The 18,643-nt window shown below is 38.9% G+C and overlaps 2 protein-coding genes across 3 annotated transcripts in view; one reads left to right on the top strand and one right to left on the bottom strand.

Moving 5' to 3' along the window:
• The window catches only part of LOC127420203 (rho guanine nucleotide exchange factor 25-like), a 159,363-nt gene extending 147,350 nt beyond the window's left edge, over window positions 1-12,013 (top strand). For both annotated transcript variants that reach the window (XM_051662256.1, XM_051662257.1), the window contains 4 exons: window positions 114-294; window positions 660-877; window positions 6,610-6,780; window positions 10,145-12,013. In XM_051662256.1, coding sequence (XP_051518216.1) covers window positions 114-294; window positions 660-877; window positions 6,610-6,780; window positions 10,145-10,264 — 690 coding nt within the window. In that variant the 3' untranslated portion in view covers window positions 10,265-12,013. The remainder of the gene's footprint in view (window positions 1-113; window positions 295-659; window positions 878-6,609; window positions 6,781-10,144) is intronic.
• Window positions 12,014-15,180: 3,167 nt separating this feature from the next.
• On the bottom strand, window positions 15,181-16,567 carry LOC127420251 (transcription factor Sp5-like). Its single transcript, XM_051662328.1, has 2 exons — window positions 16,514-16,567; window positions 15,181-16,212 (listed from the first exon to the last, which is right to left on the bottom strand). The coding sequence occupies exons 1-2, from the start codon at window positions 16,565-16,567 to the stop codon at window positions 15,181-15,183; spliced, it is 1,086 nt and encodes a 361-aa protein (XP_051518288.1).
• Window positions 16,568-18,643: the final 2,076 nt, after the last annotated feature.

The following is an 18,643-nucleotide window of genomic DNA, read 5'->3' as shown; positions in this document are numbered from 1 at the left end:
AATCTCAATGTTTCATTTTGAGGGCATTTTTGTTTTTGTTAATTTTAGAAATTGTTATACTTTATTGGGTTCACCACTTGATTTTGATCTTTTGATGTGACTACTCCTTTCAGATAAGTTGTCTGGGTGTGGAGGCGTTTGTAGAGGGTGACCCCACTCGCTTTGCCCTGACGTCCCGCGCGGCTGATGGTAGTACAGTGCGATTTGTCTTGCACTCCTTGTCCCAGGATATTTGCAAGGCCTGGGTCACTGATGTGGGCCAAATACTGGAGACCCAACGCAACTTCCTCAATGGTGAGAGTTCCAAAGGCCTCTGCACCCACATCCACATCCCCTTTGCTTTTATCTCTGCCCCCTAGCCTAAGGAGAGGGAGAGTTTGTAAGCCACATCTAGAGCTGCTCTAGTTAGAGGCCACATCAAACTGCTGTCTGCTTAAAAAGCGTCTCAACAGTAGAGCCACAGCAGGAGGCTGCTGTTTATTCCATCCATAGAAGATTTATCAATATTAGTGTATCTCTAATGAAAATGCAACTGATATCTAAGCTCAAGACTTCTACAACTTACACACTTCCCTTGTTCATTCAGGACCACAATAATTTCAATACTATTTCAGGTAAAATTGACATTACAAACAAATGTGTTTTGTTGTGTTGTTCAGCCCTGCAGTCGCCCATAGAGTACCAGAGGAAGGAGAGTAAAAGCAACAGTCTGGGTCGTAGCATGAAGCCTCCTCTGTCAGCAACAGCTGGTCTGAGGCCGCACTCCTCAGCATCTATCGACCGACACAAACTGCCCTGCCTTCGCTCCTGTAACACCTCATTGCCATCTATCTACCTGCCCAGTCAGGCCCCCATTGATGCCCACTCACAGCCAGAGGTACGAGATTTCATTCATCTAATACACTGCCTGAAGTTTGCTCTGCAAACACAACCTTACAGCCCCACAGCCATTTTTCATGCAGACATCTACTCTTCCTAACAGACCTGGGCAGAATAACAATTTGCCTCCTGAATAGTACATAAGATTTGGATTTGTGCATCCCGCATGAATATGACATACGCATGTCTTGTTTTCCAGTAAACATATCGGTAACACTTTACAGTAAGGTTCCATATGTTAACATTAGTTTAGTAAACATTGTTTCCCTATCTGTCACTCACTCGACATTGTGTCGATGTAGTGACACTAGGGGTCAATCTTGGGAGCCCGAGACACCTCTGGTCTTTGATAAAAGGCCAATGAAAATTGGCGAGTGCTATTTGCATGCCACTCCCCTGGACATACGGATATAAAAGGAGCTGGTATGCAACCACTCATTCAGATTTTCTCTTCGGAGCCAAATGGTCATGCTCATTGAGCTGAATATTACTGTTCATTCACCTCTGCTGGATCTGACGGCGCATTTCAGTGGCTTCTCTCTCCTCTGCACTGGTGCACTGCAGAGAACGCCCCTGGGCACTTCGGCAGAAAAACTAGAGAGTATATTTTCTGAAAGAGCATTTTTCCCCTCTAAAAGAGTATATATTTCTCTAAAAGAGCGCACACACGGAACGTCTTTTTAAAGACGCGTCTTTTCAAAGATGCCTTTCCGATTGTGTGTTATTCCTGGTTGCGGTCGTTATCTCTCAACTTCGGATGGTCATGATCGCTGTCTTTCATGTCTGGGCGCGACACACACGGAGGCAGCGTTTGTGAATGGTTCATGTTCTCACTGCGAGAACATGACCATGGCAACGTTGCAGTCACGGCTTGCTTTCGTAAGAAAGCAAGCCACCCCAGCGGCTCCCCGCCTCAGTCCTTCTACCTAGGGGTATGAGGCCAGCGCGGCTAGCACTGGGGGCGATTTGGGGACCCCAATGGGATCGTCTCCGCCGGGTATCTCCCCGCGGACCTCCCGTTCCCCAGCATGCTCGTCTGCCCCAACTGGGCTTCCGGATGAGTTCGCTGGCTCGTCTCACGGCGAGTCTGGCTTCTTGTTCAGAGCCCGCGAAGATGATGAGCTCTCGAGCGCAGCATCGGAGAGTGGGCTTGTCCAGTCAGACACAGAAGCCTCAGCTGGGCTTCCCCCTTCGGGGACGATCGCCCAGTCACAGGCCGATGCCAAAATGACGGACATGCTTTCCCGAGTGGCCGTGAGCATCGGGTTAGCGTGGAACCCTCCGCTCTCCCCTGCACCCTCGCAGCTTGATGATTGGTTTCTGGGCTTGCGGCGCTGCTCAAAGCAGCCACGCCCCGCTCCAGTGCCATTCTTCTCAGAAGTGCATGAGGAGCTGACGAAGTCGTGGGAGGCACCTTTCACTGCCCGGCCCCGACTCCGCAGTTCCCCCGCTCTCACTTGAAGGCTCTCCACATGGTTGGAAAGACCATGTGACGTATTCTTCCACTTAAATACCCCCCCTCTCTTTGGGCGAGGTGTGGTCTTCACGGTGTCTTCCCCTTGGGAGGGACACCCCCCGACTAGACCTGGCGGCCCAGTTAGATAATCCCCCTTCTTTTTTAGGGAGTGGAAAAAGAGAAGGGGAAAAGAGGCCACGACTGGGTTAAGCCTGTCTCTATCTCTGGGTAGTCGACTTGTCCCCAAAAAGGGCCGTTCAACACTCATAGCTATGTTGGGGGAGGTTACGTGTCGACCTGGTGTGCTGGCTATGAGGCACACAGCAGTCTGCCCACCACACACCGCCAGTTCACGTAACACAGTTCAGCCAGTTGTGGCATTTCATATAGGGACCCCTAGTGTCACTACATCGACACAACGTCGAGTGAGTGACAGATAGGGAACATCATGGTTACTTGTGTAACCTCCGTTCCCTGATGGAGGGAACAAGACGTTGTGTCCCTCCTGCCACAATGCTGAACTACCCGCTGAAATGGCTGGACCTTATATCGGCTCCTCAGCATAAAACCTGAATGAGTGGTTGCATACCAGCTCCTTTTATACCCGTATGTCCGGAGGAGTGGCATGCAAATACCACTCGCCAATTTTCATTGGCCTTTTATCAAAGACCAGATGAGTCTCGGGCTCCCAAGAGTGACCCCTAGTGTCACTACATCGACACAACGTCTCGTTCCCTCCATCAGGGAACGGAGGTTACACAAGTAACCATGACGGTCTCTGTACCACTATAAAAATTCCTGTGTTTGTTTTGAGCGACCCACTTAGACTGTTTAAACAACTGCATACGAGGGGTGTATTCGGAAAGCTGTTTTGAAAACATTGTTTATTTTTGCAGTTCCGTTTGGTGAAAGGATTTTGTTGCAGTGCAAATAGTAAAATGAAAATTGTTTGTCAAAGGTGCCTGGATAGTGTGCTATTTTCTAGTGGATTTTCAAAGTGCATGCTTTTTGGGCTAATTTCACCTGCAACTCCTTGGCAGTATGGAAGATGATGTTTTTGTGACAGTTCTCTTGACTTCCAATCCCAAGCAAAGTTGTAGTCATAGCCAGGTCAAAGGGGGTGCTGGGTGGGGGGGACCAAGGGGAACGCTGGTTCTAGTGCATAGGAGAATTGGGATTCTAACGATCCATCATTCTCTGCTCTCACCTCAAGATGAAACAGATCACGTGTTCACGCAGAGATAATATTTAACTACAAACTGTGGTCAAGCCTGCACTGCGCAAGAATGGTTTTGTTTCGTCTATTATATTTAGGGATGCTTTGATCGATCGGCCACCGATTGGTATCGGCCGATAATCACATCCTATGTCTTGATCCGTAATTTGGCCGATCACATAAACCACTCGCTCAAGTGTGGGGAATACTGACATAGTGTCGTAAGACAACAAACTTGATTCAGCAGTTAAGAACGATGCAGTGGGAAAGGTATGGTGAAAATGAAAAGTTTGTGTACTGTACTGTTAATGTAGCGTTTTACACGCGACAAGGCAAAGGGAAAACAGCGCGAGTTGTAAAACGGTCATTTATTATCGTTAATTGTGGCAGCTTCTCAGTCTCCGCTGGTCATAGGCATCTCTGTAATAACACGAGTTGCAAGATGTGGTATAATACAAACATCTTTATTAAAAATCTCCCAATTAAACGGCATTAACAAAAGTAGCACCTGTAGAGTCCAGAAACGTGCTCTTCTCCACTTTCTTTTCATCTCTTGCCCTCATGAGAGAGCACATGAACTTTAATGAGGGGAACAAGCAGCAACAATTGAAAAATGAACTATTAATATCATCCAACTAAATGAAAAGGCAGGGAAGGAGTTTATAAATATCATATTTATTTATACAATATTAAGATACCACAATATAATGTATTAAATATAATGCAAAAATAAAATAGAAGTAAAATAATATAATATGAATAATAATTATTATAAGAAATATTGACAATGAATCAATAACCAAAAATGTCATATTAAATGTAACTGCACCTATGGGTTATCATTTTGTCTTCAGTTTGACACTAAGCTTCATTTTTTATAGGGCTATCTCTCTTAATATAAAGAATATTTTGTTAGCCTACTATTTTAAAAGTCTTATTAAAAATATATATTTTTAATAAGCCTTTTAAACTTTTTTTGTCAGCAAAAACTAGGCAAAGGGATATTAATGGGAAGAGTAAAATTCAATTAATAGTGACAGTGTGCAGAAAGCTTACATATAGCCAGTTATGACAGAGATCCTAATAAAAGGTGAAATGATCGGGATCGGTATCAGCCTGTCTGGTGAAAAGAAGATCGCTGATCTTATTGGTTGTAAAAATCCTGATCGGAGCATCCCTAATTATATTATATAGAGTTACACTCACTGAGCACTTTATTATATACACCTGTACACCTACTTATTCATGCGATTATCTAATCAGCCAATTGTGTGGCATCAGTGCAACACATAAAATCATGCATATTTGGGTCAGGAGCTTTAGTTAATGTTTACATCAACCATAAGAATGGGGGAAAAATGTGATCTCACACATTTCGACCATGGCATGATTGCTGGTGCCAGAAGGGCTGGTTTGAGTATTTCTGTAACTGCTGATCTCCTGGGATTTTCACGCACAACAGTCTCTAGAGTTTACTCAGAATGATGCCAAAAACAAAGAACATCCAGTGGCAGCAGTTCTGCGGACAGAAACACCTTGTTGATGAGAGAGGTCAACGGAGAATGGCCAGACTGGTTCGAGCTGACAAAGCCTACGGTAACTCAGATAACCACTCTGTACAATTGTAGTGAGCAGAATAGCATCTCAAGGTGTGTTCACACTTGGCAGGTTTGGTTCGATTAAAACGAACTCTGATGCGATTGTTCTGTTAATGCGGTTAATTTGAACAAGTGTGAACGCTGCCATCCGAACCTTGGTGCGCACCAAACAAGCGGACTGAGACCGCCTGAATAGTGGGTCTTGGTCCGCTTCCAAACGAACTCTGGTGCGGTTCGATTGATATATGAACACAACTTGGACCAAAAATGTCTAAACGGACCAAAAACAGGAAGTAATTTGCCTAATACTGACCTCAAGCATACCTGTTCTTCTCATCATAGGAGCTATGTTGCCCATTACAGTTCGGTACAGGCATCGGAACCGCCGTCATCTGTCCTTGCAGCATATCTTCGTTTGTGTGTGCAACGGAGGAATTCCTGGCGCTGTTTTGACTCCTTTACACATTTTATTAGCTCTTCGTTTGTTCTCAGCTGGTAAAAATCCCACCATATATACACACATAAATCTAACGAGTGCATTTCGCCCAGCAGCCATCATTATTTTGGATGTTCGGCAAGTTCCGTCGCAAAATATAAGTCATAAAAGCTGTCCAATCTGGTTGTGACTTTTTCCTGATGCCTTTTGTTTCGTATCTTTAGGTTCGGTGTTAAAAATGCCACTGTGAACGCTAAGTGAACCAGGACTAAATGTATCATTTTCTTGGTCTGGACCAAGAGAACCGAACTACAAGTGTGAAGCCACCCTCAGAATGCATAACATGTCAAACCTTGAGGCGGATGGGCTACAACAGCAGAAGACCACGTCGGGCACTTTATTAGGACCATAGTGTTCCTAATAAAGTGCTCAGTGAGTGCATCTCTCCACAAAATTAGCAAACTTCCTAATTTCATTGGTCACATCGCATCCCAAAGTCAGGACCAGCGTGTTTCTACTATTTTAGCAGTACCTGGGGCATAGCAGGTCCCCCATGAATTAAAAAAGAAAAAGAAAGAAAAAAAAAGTATATTCTGTTACTTTCTTACTGAGTGAGAAAGCGCTCCAAACGACTCATGAGTGAGCTGTTCGAATTATTCAAAATGAATCTTAAACTGATTCAGACACTTATGCTTATGATTCATGGAAAGAGTGATTCATTTGCGAATAAGGCATCACCAGTTCTGATTCAAAGCAGCTGACAGAATTATGGGACACATACAACATAATATCTGAAATTGTCAGGGAAAGTTTTTCTCATGTCGGTTTACGCTAATCTCCCTCATTAGACAAGGATTTATTATTCAAATTTTACTGGGGCACAGCAGAAATTTGGAGTCTTGTGACGCTCCTGATTTAGGACTGTGTCCTTCCTTCATCACTAGAGAGTTTGTAATCTATGTGGTAAATGGATATAAATAACCTGAAGGATTTTGTAACCACTGTTTCTGTTTTACGTTTACAGTCAACACATGTCCAGCGCTACCCGGTGGACTCCAGACTGAATTCCCAGACAATGTCTCCAATTCATGTACAGCTGGCCTTCTCTGAAGAGCCGTCTTTCTCCCAGGCACCTCTGAACTGCCAGTCTGCAGTCTCCAATGGACTGTATTCCTCTAGCACTCAAGGAACACAGGTACTGCGAATATTAACACAAACACGCTCCTTGGATTTAAACGGTTCAGAATTAGATCGGCGTTTGGTTTGATGTGTCTTTTTGCAAAATAAGTCGTGATACTCCCCCTGCTGGAGCATTATGGACATGCAACAGCTGATATACTGAGGCTGATATACTAAGGCTAATATACAGGTACCTGATACGCCTCAGAAATTAATTTTTATTTTTAAAATTAAGGGGTAATATTTCCCTCCTAGTGTTTATTTTCAGGTGTATTTTTACATTTATGAGGGCATCTTTTTCTGCTATTTAAACTCCTATTTTCTTTGCCCCTAGCCCATAACATGGTAGATTTAGACACTTGTGTGATTATGTATATAAAGACAGAAACAGCTTGTATTTGTAAAATGTATAAGGGGCAATCATCATACAGTGGCTATGAGGCATGATATACATGCAAATACACAAATTCACACATTTAATCTATATATATAGAGTGACCTCAGTATTTTCCACATATGTATTGTAAAAAAAAAGAAACCATACTTGTGACATTCTGTAATTCTTTCAAATGGAAGACTACGGACAGACCTATGACTATGAAGTGTCTTTTTCTTTCACTGTGGTTTTTCCTTTTGCGATACAGTAGCCCATTAAGCCTACTCTGTCAGCAGTCTAGTCCTGAATGAGCTTTGATGACAGCTCAACAATAGTTGTGTGTGAAATCGCCGTTTGTGTTCTTTACTCAGGCCTGGTGAGCTATGGCACTTCAAAAACAGGAAAGAGACAGGTTGACATTAGGAAGGAACAGATCCCTATAAAAAGCATGATTGTTCTTTCTGGCTCTTGAATCAGACTGGTGCTGGATCTGAAAGCTGTTTTGACTTTGAATTGTAAATACTGGAAATATACCAGCCAATGAAAGATCTTTTCCCTGCTAAAAAACGCACAAGCCATGTCAGACTGGTAATATGGAATCTGCTGTTCCTGAATTTTTACTATACTACTGTATGCTTTCATTTTAAAGTGTATTTTGATTGCATTTTTAAAGGTGGTGTAATATTTTCAATATCAACAGCCTTATATGCAGAGACAAATATAAGTAAGCTATTTGTAGGTTGATTCCTCCTGTTCCTGACTAGTCCGACATTGGCACAAAAAATTATGTGATTTTGGGGCGGAATTATCTGTTTGTCCAATCTGTTTGGAGAGCGATCAGGAAACCTGTTTGGAAGCCGTCATTATTTTTGCAATTACATTTGGTCATGATAATGGCATCGAAATTACAGTATACTGAAAAACAAGGATTTCTTACCTGGATTTTGATCAAGGTGAGAAACAAATAGAGGCCAGGTAATACCAAGGGGCAGTAAGTAAAACTAAGATTTTTAAGGTCTATTATAAGTTTGAAAAGCTGTCAGATATTTTGCACAGAACCAAAAATGGACAAGGATAAGACAACAACACATCCACATCTATCTCTATCAAATATCACAACTTTCTGCAAAGAATCAGGTGCAACAGTGGATTGCACCTGATTCTTGGCTATTCCCTTGACAGCCTATTTTAGTCATGTCATAAGCCCGGCAACATATGTATTACACTTCATCCCCTGGGCTGCTTCCAGTAATTAAGTCTCTACAGCAATTTTTAGAAAAGAGGTAGGCTTGTGACAGCTCATTATTCTCTGCTCGGGAATAGGTGAGAATTTCTTAGCTGTCATGCACCACAAAACCTATTTTAAACTATCAATAAAGGTATTACAAGAAATCGCTGGGGAAAAGTTTAAATAAAGATGTTAATTATGAGCTGTTTAGAGAAGGGGTCTTTAAAGAGATAGTTCACCTGAAAATTAAAATTATCTCATCATTTACTCACCCTCATGCCATGTGCCATGTGTATGACTTTCTTTCTTCTGCAGAACACAAACAAAGATTTTTAGAATAATATTTCAGCTCTGTAAGTCCATACAATACAAGTAAATGGTGACCAGAATTTTGAAGGTTCTAAAAGCACATAAATGCAGCATAAAAGCAATCCATATGACTCCAGTGGTTAAATCCCTGTCTTCAGAAGTGATATGATAGGTGTGGGTGAGAAACAGATCAATATTTAAGTCCTTTTTACTATAAATCTCCACTTTCACTTTTACATACTGAAAGTGAAAGTGGAGATTTATAGAATAAAAGGATTGAAATATTGATCTGTTTCGGAGTAGTGTGGATTACTTTTATACTGCCTTTGTGTGATTTTTAAAGCTTGAAATGTCTGGCCACCATTCACTTTTACTGAAAGGACCTACAGAGCTGAGATATTCTTCTAAAAATCTTTGTTTGTCTTCAGCAGAAGAAAGAAAGTCATACACATCTGGGATGGTATGAAAGTAAATGATGAGAGAATTTTCATTTTGGGGTGAACTATCCCTTTAACCTTTTTCCAACCATTTTGTAAACAAATGTGTATTGCATTTTAAGCCTGGACTATAATAACAGTAACATATTACCATTCTAATGTATTTACATACTTTGTAATTATGCTTACATACAGTATATCAAATTTAGTGTTATAATTCTTTTTATTCATAATGTTTGTATTTCTATGAAAATGTCCTTCAAATTAAGTGAATATTTCATCATGAAAATTCATTAATTTTAGCCAGTTGTACTGACTAAAATTGCATCTAATTTAAGTTGACAAAAATAACATATTTTAGTTCATTATAATGTGAAAAATTACAAAAACATGTTATGAAACTGTAAGAAACCAAACTTTAACCAAATATTCAAATATTTTGAAAAATGTGTTAACTGCTAAGAATTATTTAAACGTATCAAACATATTGAAGATTAATATGTTTAACATGTAAGCTTAAACAACATGGCAAAACTTAAATAATAATATATAATGAATATACTGAAGTATTAGCTACTTTTTAGAAGTCACTCTGTTGTGAATTCCTCACGTTTAGACAGTTTAGAATATTGCATTACATAAAGCGTATTTTTAAAGAAACAAATTATATCAAAAAGTGTTAGCGCATTGTTAATATCTTGCAGTATTTTTTTGTCAACAGTATGTTTTCATTAAAATTCATCTTTGTTAACACTGACTAAATAAAAAAAAAAACCTTCATCAGCAAACATTTTCTGCAGTAATGTCGTTGACGAGATTTAAACTGCACATTATATTTTAATTTTACTTAATACATTTTAATGTGAGAAGGACAATGAAACATTTAGTTGAACTTAACCTTCTTAACTTCAGCTTATTATTGTATTTTTGATAAACAGATATTTTCATTTTTTCACAAAAATTAGTTTGAGATCAAAGACTTTATCCTCATACACACCCTTATCTCTCTTTATTTATCATTGTGTCTTAGAGCTCAGGAGAGGGTGGTCGCAGATCTTTACCAAGAGAGGGCTGTATGGCTGTTTCCAGTCCCTCCTCCGCTCCACTGCGTTCCAGTAACTTGGCCCAGCTTGATGAGGATGACCTGTGAACCCTGAATGAAACTGAGAGTAAAAGGAAATGAACCTTAATCTGATGTGTGCACCAGAGCATGCTACAGTCTGGACTTCATCACTAGTGGACTGTATTCACGTCTCTTATCTTGTGGTATTCTTCCTAAACCTGTGACGAATTACCTAGAATTACATAGACTTTTTTTTTATTATTATTATTTTTTATTTTTTTGCATTGTTTCCTTTTTGTTGTCTTTATAATGAAGTTGTGTTTTGTTCAAAGGAAAATCAACCATTCCTAAAATGGGAGGCCACTGGAGCAGAAACCAGAATAAACTTTTGTTTGAGGGTATGAGTATGTATTTAGGCAAGAGTGCATGTGTGTATGTTTGCTTTTGGGTGTGTGTTTGTATGCTAAATGCTGATGGCTTCATCCTCGTAAACATGCCGAAAGTTTTCCATCAGAGATGTGTTTTAAAATCAGTGAACATACTGTATTATATGAGGGCCCATAAGGGGCCCGTGCTGGATTTTAAAGGTTTCGCACTATTGGTGCCTCTTTACAAAAGTTCCCTTTCTATCTCCTGTCTATATCAAATTCTCTTGTGGGCTGCGTCAACTTGTAGGAGCCAAGGGGAAACAGACTTTAAATGCAGCTTATTTGTATATACCGTATGTAGAGGAATGATATGTGCATGGAGACACGGAGGCTTGGCTTTCTCTTTCCTGATTGGGTGAGATACTTATTCATCCTTAACATCTGCTACAAATGGACATTAGAGATCACCTGCAGTATGAGGACTTGCTCAACGGAAGGACAGACTGCCTGCTTGAAAAATGCACTGGACCGCAATTGTCATGGCAGAAAAAAACATGCAAAATGAAAGTTTTTTTATTTAATCTGTGGTTCCATTTTGGCTTTGGCTGCCCCCCTCCCCTGTAATGCACACTGCCAGGCTTACGTTGTAGGTCTGTTGCTATAAAATGAGGTTTCCAAATACAGAACATTGTTGTTAGAGATACAAAATATTGCTTAATGTAGGCTAAAGGTAAAATTTTATATCATAATGTGCCAAAGAGCAGGTGCCAGTACCCTTTACAGAAAATGAAGGATATATTAAACATGAAATGTAATTCAATTCAGTTGTAGAACATAAGGAAGAGGAATCAGTTGTTATAATTAATGGGAAAACATTATCACATTAGAATGAGGGAAAAAAGATAAAGATGTCAGATTCTTTTCCCCAATGTTTAAAAAAAAAAAAAAAAAACGAAAAAAACCTTTTTATTGTGTTTTATTTTGTTATTTTTTAATGCAAACGTGCTTAGACATTTGTTAATGACAAACCAAATCATTACTTTGAAAGATGAATGGCATTTTTTCCAAGAGAGGGCGCCAGAGGTCTTTGCCAATCTAGCATTACCTACATAACGAATTGTTATTCTTTTTTTTTCTTTTTTTTTTACAGATACGTTTCAAACCACTTTTATTACTTCAAATTGCAACTCTGCACCAAAAGCTTGAAAGCTTTACTGTTGGCATGTTTAAGATGCACTTGCATAAATATCCTGAAAATGATTGTAACAACCCATTCTTGCCTTGACTTAGTATTTTAAACTTTAAATTAAGCAGAAATCCAATCATTTGACATAGCCCTGTATAAACTAAAAGCTTTCCTGTACTGCCTTTCCACAGATGTGGATCTGAATCTTACAATGTTGCATGCTATTTTGAAGAACACCTCTAGATGATTAAGGAAATAAAAAGGAGAAAGAATTGGACATGATCTATGTGACGAAACCTACTGTTGTATTATATCAATTTAAACCGTGTCCTTTTGGAACACAGTGGTGTTTTGGAATTGTATTCTCTGTAGTGTGTTGTGGGATATATATTACTCTTCAGTCACTCTCTGCTTGAGTTTAATTGAAAGCAATTGGGTAAAATGTATTTATCTGCATTTAAGATATTTATTATTTGAAATACTCATAATTTTTTTAGGTAAAACAGCTCAATTATATTGATTAAATCCAACAAAATCTTATCATGTTCATGCCACTTAATTAAAATACATACACGAGGCTTCATGAAATACTTTCAGGTCAACCCAGTTTTCAACATTAATGCATAGTCCAGCTGTAACTGAACATGAAGGGTAATTTGGTTGTTTCAATACCTTTTTTAAGATAATATTAGACATAGGCTAGAGCCTATCGCCACCCCTCCAAACAAGCTCAGCTGAAACAGTTATTTTTTTAAAGCAATATATTATAGTATATATATATATATATATATATATAAATATCTATCTATCTATCTATCTATCTATCATATATATATATATATATATATATATATATATATATATATATATATATATATATATATAGTGAATAAATATATCACATTTTGTTTACTAAGGGCCAAATCAAAAATTTTTCAGTGCATATTTTTATTTCAGTGTATGATCAAACTCATTCTACTTGCTGCTATAAATTGATTTGGTATAGAAAATGTGTTAAATTGATCAAATATTTGGTAAACAATATACGATAGGTTCAAAGTTCTGACTCAACATTGAAATTCTGGGATTTAAAATATAATTTAATCCTTGGAATTAACAGTTTTGGCTTTAGAATTCTGAAGAAAGTTTAAATAAAAAGCAATGTAAAATGAATAAGAAAGATTTCACTAGGTCACTAATCAAATAAGCAAATCTGTGACACTGACCATGTTAAGTCCTTTGAACAAAAGTTCACATTTCCTTGCTTCCATTGAACCTCGCAAGATGATCTGTAAACATTCTCCTATCATGTTGAGATAATGTGGATCATCAAGCTTTGTGCAAACTTGTGGAGTCCATGCAGGCCTGAGTCCATGCTAACATTAAAAGCAAAAGGGGGATGTAGCAAACACTACGAAATTCAGTTAAACTTTTCATTATAATTTATTATGCTGATAATTTAATTTGTAATGATATTGTCTTATAGAATATGAAAAATACAAAATAGAAGCATTGTCACTGGTGGGCTTTTGGGGAACTTTTGAACCCCATGTAAAATTGGTAACACTTTACAATAAGGTTCCATTTGTTAAGATTAGTTAAAATAATTAGTTAACATGAACTATGAACAGTTCTTTTACAGCATTTGTTGTTAGAATCAAAAGTGTATTAGTTAACATATATTAATGCACTATGAATTAACATAAACTAAAAATTAACAATTGCATTTTTATTAACTAAAATTAAGATTAATATATGCTGTAAACAATATATTGTTCATTGTTTGTTTATGATACATAATGCATTAACTAATGTTAATGAATGGAACATTATTTTAAAGTGTTACCCAAAATAGTATAATGAAACAAGAAATCTAATGACAAGAATCATATTGATGTGGAAATGTCAAGCAAAACTTTTTCTATGATTTGGTCAGGGTAACCAGCCTATAACATAGACATTCAGCCAATTCTTTAGCACTATAGCCTAAAACCCAACACATGCAGACATCTGGTTAATTTGTCTCAGGTTTAAGCCACATTATGGGCTATTTTCAACAGTAAAGGGTTCATTTACACACACAAATGGGGAAAAGAGGTTCTGAGCATTCACGATCACAAGGGTGCCAAATCAAAGCAACTTTTATCACTATCAGTGGTATAGAAACGGCTGGGGGTCCATTCACTGTGAGCTCCAGTGGAGTGCTATTCTCTGTTCCACTGCTGACTTTTATTTACACTGGATGACCAGTGGTCTTTATGAGACAACATGACTGTGAACTTGATGGGAGAAGGTCAGGCCACTGTTCCCATGAATGCCTCACTATTTACTGACAACTGTAAAATGTCTGAAGGCTTTCCAGTCATTTGTTCTTTTAAAGTGCTTCCTTGACACCTGTAACAATGGCCACCTTAAATTAGCATCATAAATACAATTAAATTAACATAAGAAAAAATGCAAAACTCTGCATTCCAGAACAAAGTGTTAGATTCAGTGTTAGCCATTTGTTGAACTTAACACTTCTATTAAAATGCAATAAGTGTGCTTATCAAAGTATTAAAAACAGATTGCTTCAAGCAAATAAATATATAAAAGCACAAGATTTTGATTTGCACAGATATTTGTGTTTATTAATATTTCACATGCTGCCTTGGTCTTCATAGAACTGTGCACTATATAAACATTATATACATTTAGTTTAATTTTTTGAAACTTTTTTTTTTTTTTAATACATCAGGGATTTAGATTTGGAGTGAAGTACATTTATAGCAGTGCAATTTTCTGCACTGACTCAATACTGAAAGGAACAAGATTCCAGGTGATAATCCAAGGAACAAAGTGTTGGCAAATTTGGCTAAATGCAACCAGAATTATTTCATTATAAGGCAACAATTTCCCCTAAAAAATAAAGAAACATTTAAAAACAAAGAAACAATCAAATTTAAACAAATGACAGTTTCACCAGGTAACATAAATACTTTTTGATTGTGCTATATGTTCAGAGAATTCCCTACAACATTAAAATTATTTGAATCATATTTGATAAATAAATGTGCAAGGGTAAAGTTTGGTCATAATAAGTCTTTGCATCCAGAGCCATGAAAACATGTTGCTTTTATCAGTAATATATCACATACAAAAAGGGGACCTCAACTCTGACATAAAGTTTCTGTAAAGTCTCAAAAATCAGCAGCATATTTGCTTCAGTGTGCATACACTCCTCCAGTGATTTCAATAAAAGTACAGCTGAAACAGGGCCATGCTCCTATTGCTTTTTGGAATATCTGTTAAATCATTTCACCTTTATATTAAAACATTTTAAATGTCACACACTTTTTATGTCATTGAAGTGTAATAAAAGTGACAAAATGTTAGCTGCATGGTCTCTTCCCTGATAGTCCAGTGACTCTCAAATGAGTTCTTATTGCATTCCCTTCTCTACAGTCCAATTACTCTCTCTTGATATTGCTTAGCAGTGCATCAGTCCCGCTGAGAGGAGGCTGGCTGGACCTGCTCTTTCTGCTCTGGTGGGTCTTCACATGCTTGGAGAGGTGATCACTACGCATGAACCTTTTCCCACACTGCTGGCATCCGAAGCGCTTCTCCCCGGTGTGTGTGCGAAGATGCCGCTGGAGCTCATCTGAGCGTGTGAAGCTTTTCCCGCAGAACAGCCAGTTGCAGATGAAGGGTCGCTCACCAGCGTGCCAGCGCAGGTGCGCCTTAAGGTGTGAGGTCTTTTTATACACCTTGCCACAATCAGGAATGTGGCAAATGTGAAGTCTTTTCTTGCCAAACTCCAGCGAAGTGCTGCCATTTCCTGTAGATTGGCAGTTTGGGCATTTGCACCTGCGGCATCGGCGAGATGAGCTCAACAAACCCTTGGAGGTGCCCTGCAGCAAGGCAGCAATCTGGGGCTGGTGGCCCAAAACCAGCTGCCTACCCAGGGAGAACGGGTGACCAGAGGCTGTACTGTTACTCTGGGGGAGACTCCACCACTGCTGGCCGTCCTCAACATGCCCTCCAGGTAGGTGAGGTCTGGCTGAAGTGTTCTGAAGGAAGCTGGGAAAGTTCTGACCCACAGCATTATGCTGTGTATAGTATGGTGCATTCCCTTGTGCCTGCGTGGAGAGCATCTTTACTGGAGACATCTCGAACGAGTAAGCGGCCGGTGGCTCAGCTGGAGGAGTCAGGGGCAACTCATGGTGGTGGTGGTGATGGTGGTGGTGATGGGCGTGGGAGCCCAGACTGGGCTGCATGTGCCCAGGGAACTGCACCTTGGGCACGGTGAAGGTCATCTGGTGAGCACTCAGGCTGGAGTTAGGGGCCACATCATTGCTCCAGAGCTGAAACATGCTAGACGTGGATCCCACTGGCCCCTCGTAAGGGAGCTGTGTGCCCTCCTGCCAAGCCTGACTGCATGTGGTGGCCAAAAAGGAAAGGGTGTTGGGACCACTTTCAGGAGAGGAGCTGGGAGTGCGATCCTAAAAAGAGTAAAAAATAATTATAACTAAAAGAACCTTACAAATGTTAAACAATATAAAGTAGATAGATAGATAGATAGATAGATAGATATTTTTTTGTTTTTAATAGTCTAATTCTACAAACAACAAAACAGAAGTAGCACCTAAAATAAAACTCCAGTGAGGCTTAATGTAATTGTAATTTTCCATAAAAGTTGTTGGTGTGATTGAGTGCGCGCCAATTAAGTACTGAAGTACTTTTTCGGTATCCGCGAGAAAAGGCACAATAAAAACAGCATAATTAAGAAAATAAAGAAAGTACCTGTAAAAAATTGTGCAGGAAATTGTCCGCTCTGGATAAGGTTAACGCAGCCATCTGTACACGGGGGTTTCTAGAAATCCACAACTGCGTAAACCGCTGCGTTCAGTGCGTAACCGCGTGCCAAAGTCAGATGGAGTTGTATGGGTTCGAGCACAAGGAGGTACGCAATGATCCGTGCACGGATTGACCCTTGTCGCCAAACCAGGTTATCGGTGCATAAGTGACGAGATCGTGATTACAGTTAATCCCTCGATTTTTGATTCTCTTCTCCAACTCTCCTGTCCTTTTTAACAGTTGTGAGACGCGTTGGCCACTCCGCGCTCTTGCTCCTGGTTTACTGGGTCCCTTTTTCAAAACCAACTGCTTTTAATTCGGGAGTCTTTCTTTTGAAATGCGACTGAAGGGCCTATCGCAATAAATCCTGAGGATCATTTCAAAGGCGCTCGGATTGCATCTTCTCTTTATAGGGAAAAGATCCTCTCGACGGGGTCTCTTAAGTATATATCAGGAGGGCCATTGAATGGAGGAGAGATGCGGTGGGGGAATACAGGGGAGGGGACTCTTTGGGAGATTAGAAAAAGGGGTGTGTATTATAACCATCATTTCATTCTAATATTATTTTTGCCAAATGTTAACCTGTGAGAGCCTCTTTTCCTTTTTCCCGTTGGTGAGAAACGTCTCATAGAAGAAAGTTTGTTCCAGTGTAACTGATATTGACAAGCTGAACGACGCATTCTTTCTTTATTCGTTTTAGTAGCCAACCATCAATATTTGCTAAGACTTTATAATAGCTTTAATTAATTATTCCCAAATCTCATAATACTCATAATAATCTCATAATGCGTTCTATGGATTTCTTAACTATTTGAATTGACCAAGTCTGTACAGCATACGTTAGTTAATGAAATTATGTTTGTTATTTTAGTAGGCTAATAAAAGTTATTAGTGGTATAAAATATTTCCAAAACTTTAAAAAGTACCTTTATGTTAGATCCACTCTATTTATTTATCTTTTGGACTTATCAGCATTTCTAACTAGCTGTTAAGCTATTATTATTTGTCAGTTGATCAGTCCCCGAAGATAGAGTATTAGCTGATTATAGGATGTCTTAATTATTTCAGAAAGTTTTGAGACCGTTCTAATTATTATTTTGCTCCACGAATAATAGCGAATAAGCGAAATGGTCATTAAAACTTAAATTAGCGCCGCTTACAATTGATTATTAGCCGTAAGGATTATAGTGCAACAAAACCCAGTAGTCTGCGCTCTTAAGTGATATTATAAATAAAGGGCCCTGCGTGACATTTTCACACTCCGGGTTCAAGTTAAGGGCGTCATCACATTTAAAGGGATTAAATGCAGAGGCATCCAAAGTTCATCTAACACGTTGAGTCTTTCTCTCTGAGAATTTACATTGAAGTCGGAAAGCCATTTAACGTCTTAATACATAGAAAATCCGCACTGCTTTGTGTTGCCTCTCACCTCTAGTCGCATAACAATCGACCTTTGTCCCAGCAGATGCATTGCTTTAGTCTCTGTTAAAATATACCACAGTAATGGAAAAATGAAATGATACAGAGGAAACGAGCTAAACGTATACGTGCGTTCTCTTCCAATCAATCCTCAATATGCTCTTTGTGATTTAACATCTTTATCTGACCTTTTCATTTTCTGATTGAAATTCGTTAACAATAATGTCTAACATAAATTCTTATTAACTGCTGCATTTGAACAGCTACTGGGTAGTCTTTACAGCCCATTATTGACAATAAATGTTGAGTTACAAATTTAATCCACAAATGTACGAAATTAATAGCCCATATAATGCCTTTCTAAATACATCTCTCACATAGGTGTGTTGAGGAAGTTAGTGTTTCAATGCATTATTTGTTGAAAAGGTAGTAAAAGGGTATTGTTGCATAGACACTGCATATATCAAGCACAAATACTATACAGCAAGTGCTACCTCACATACAAGTGAAGAAGTAATTATACTAAACTACAGTCTTACTAAAATTTGGTTTAGCAGCATCAGAGAGAATGTAGCAAGATTTGGGATTTTTTTCTCTCTCAATAAATCTTCCTTTCGCAAAAGCTGAAATGCATGTATGGAACTGTAACAATGCAGT

The sequence above is a fragment of the Myxocyprinus asiaticus genome, chromosome 29 (genome assembly GCF_019703515.2).
Source record: "Myxocyprinus asiaticus isolate MX2 ecotype Aquarium Trade chromosome 29, UBuf_Myxa_2, whole genome shotgun sequence".
Classification (NCBI taxonomy): Eukaryota; Metazoa; Chordata; class Actinopteri; order Cypriniformes; family Catostomidae; genus Myxocyprinus; species Myxocyprinus asiaticus.
The sequence above is the reverse complement of the archived record's forward strand: the minus strand, read 5'-3'. Positions and strand labels throughout refer to the sequence as shown.

Bases quoted from the DNA above. Each gene is read 5' to 3' on its own strand.
- LOC127420251 (XM_051662328.1), bottom strand. From the start codon at position 16,567: ATGGCTGCGTTAACCTTATCCAGAGCGGACAATTTCCTGCACAATTTT. The intron at 16,213-16,513 runs GTACTTTCTTTA...TACTCTTTTTAG, and splicing joins TCCTGCACAATTTTTTACAG to GATCGCACTCCCAGCTCCTC.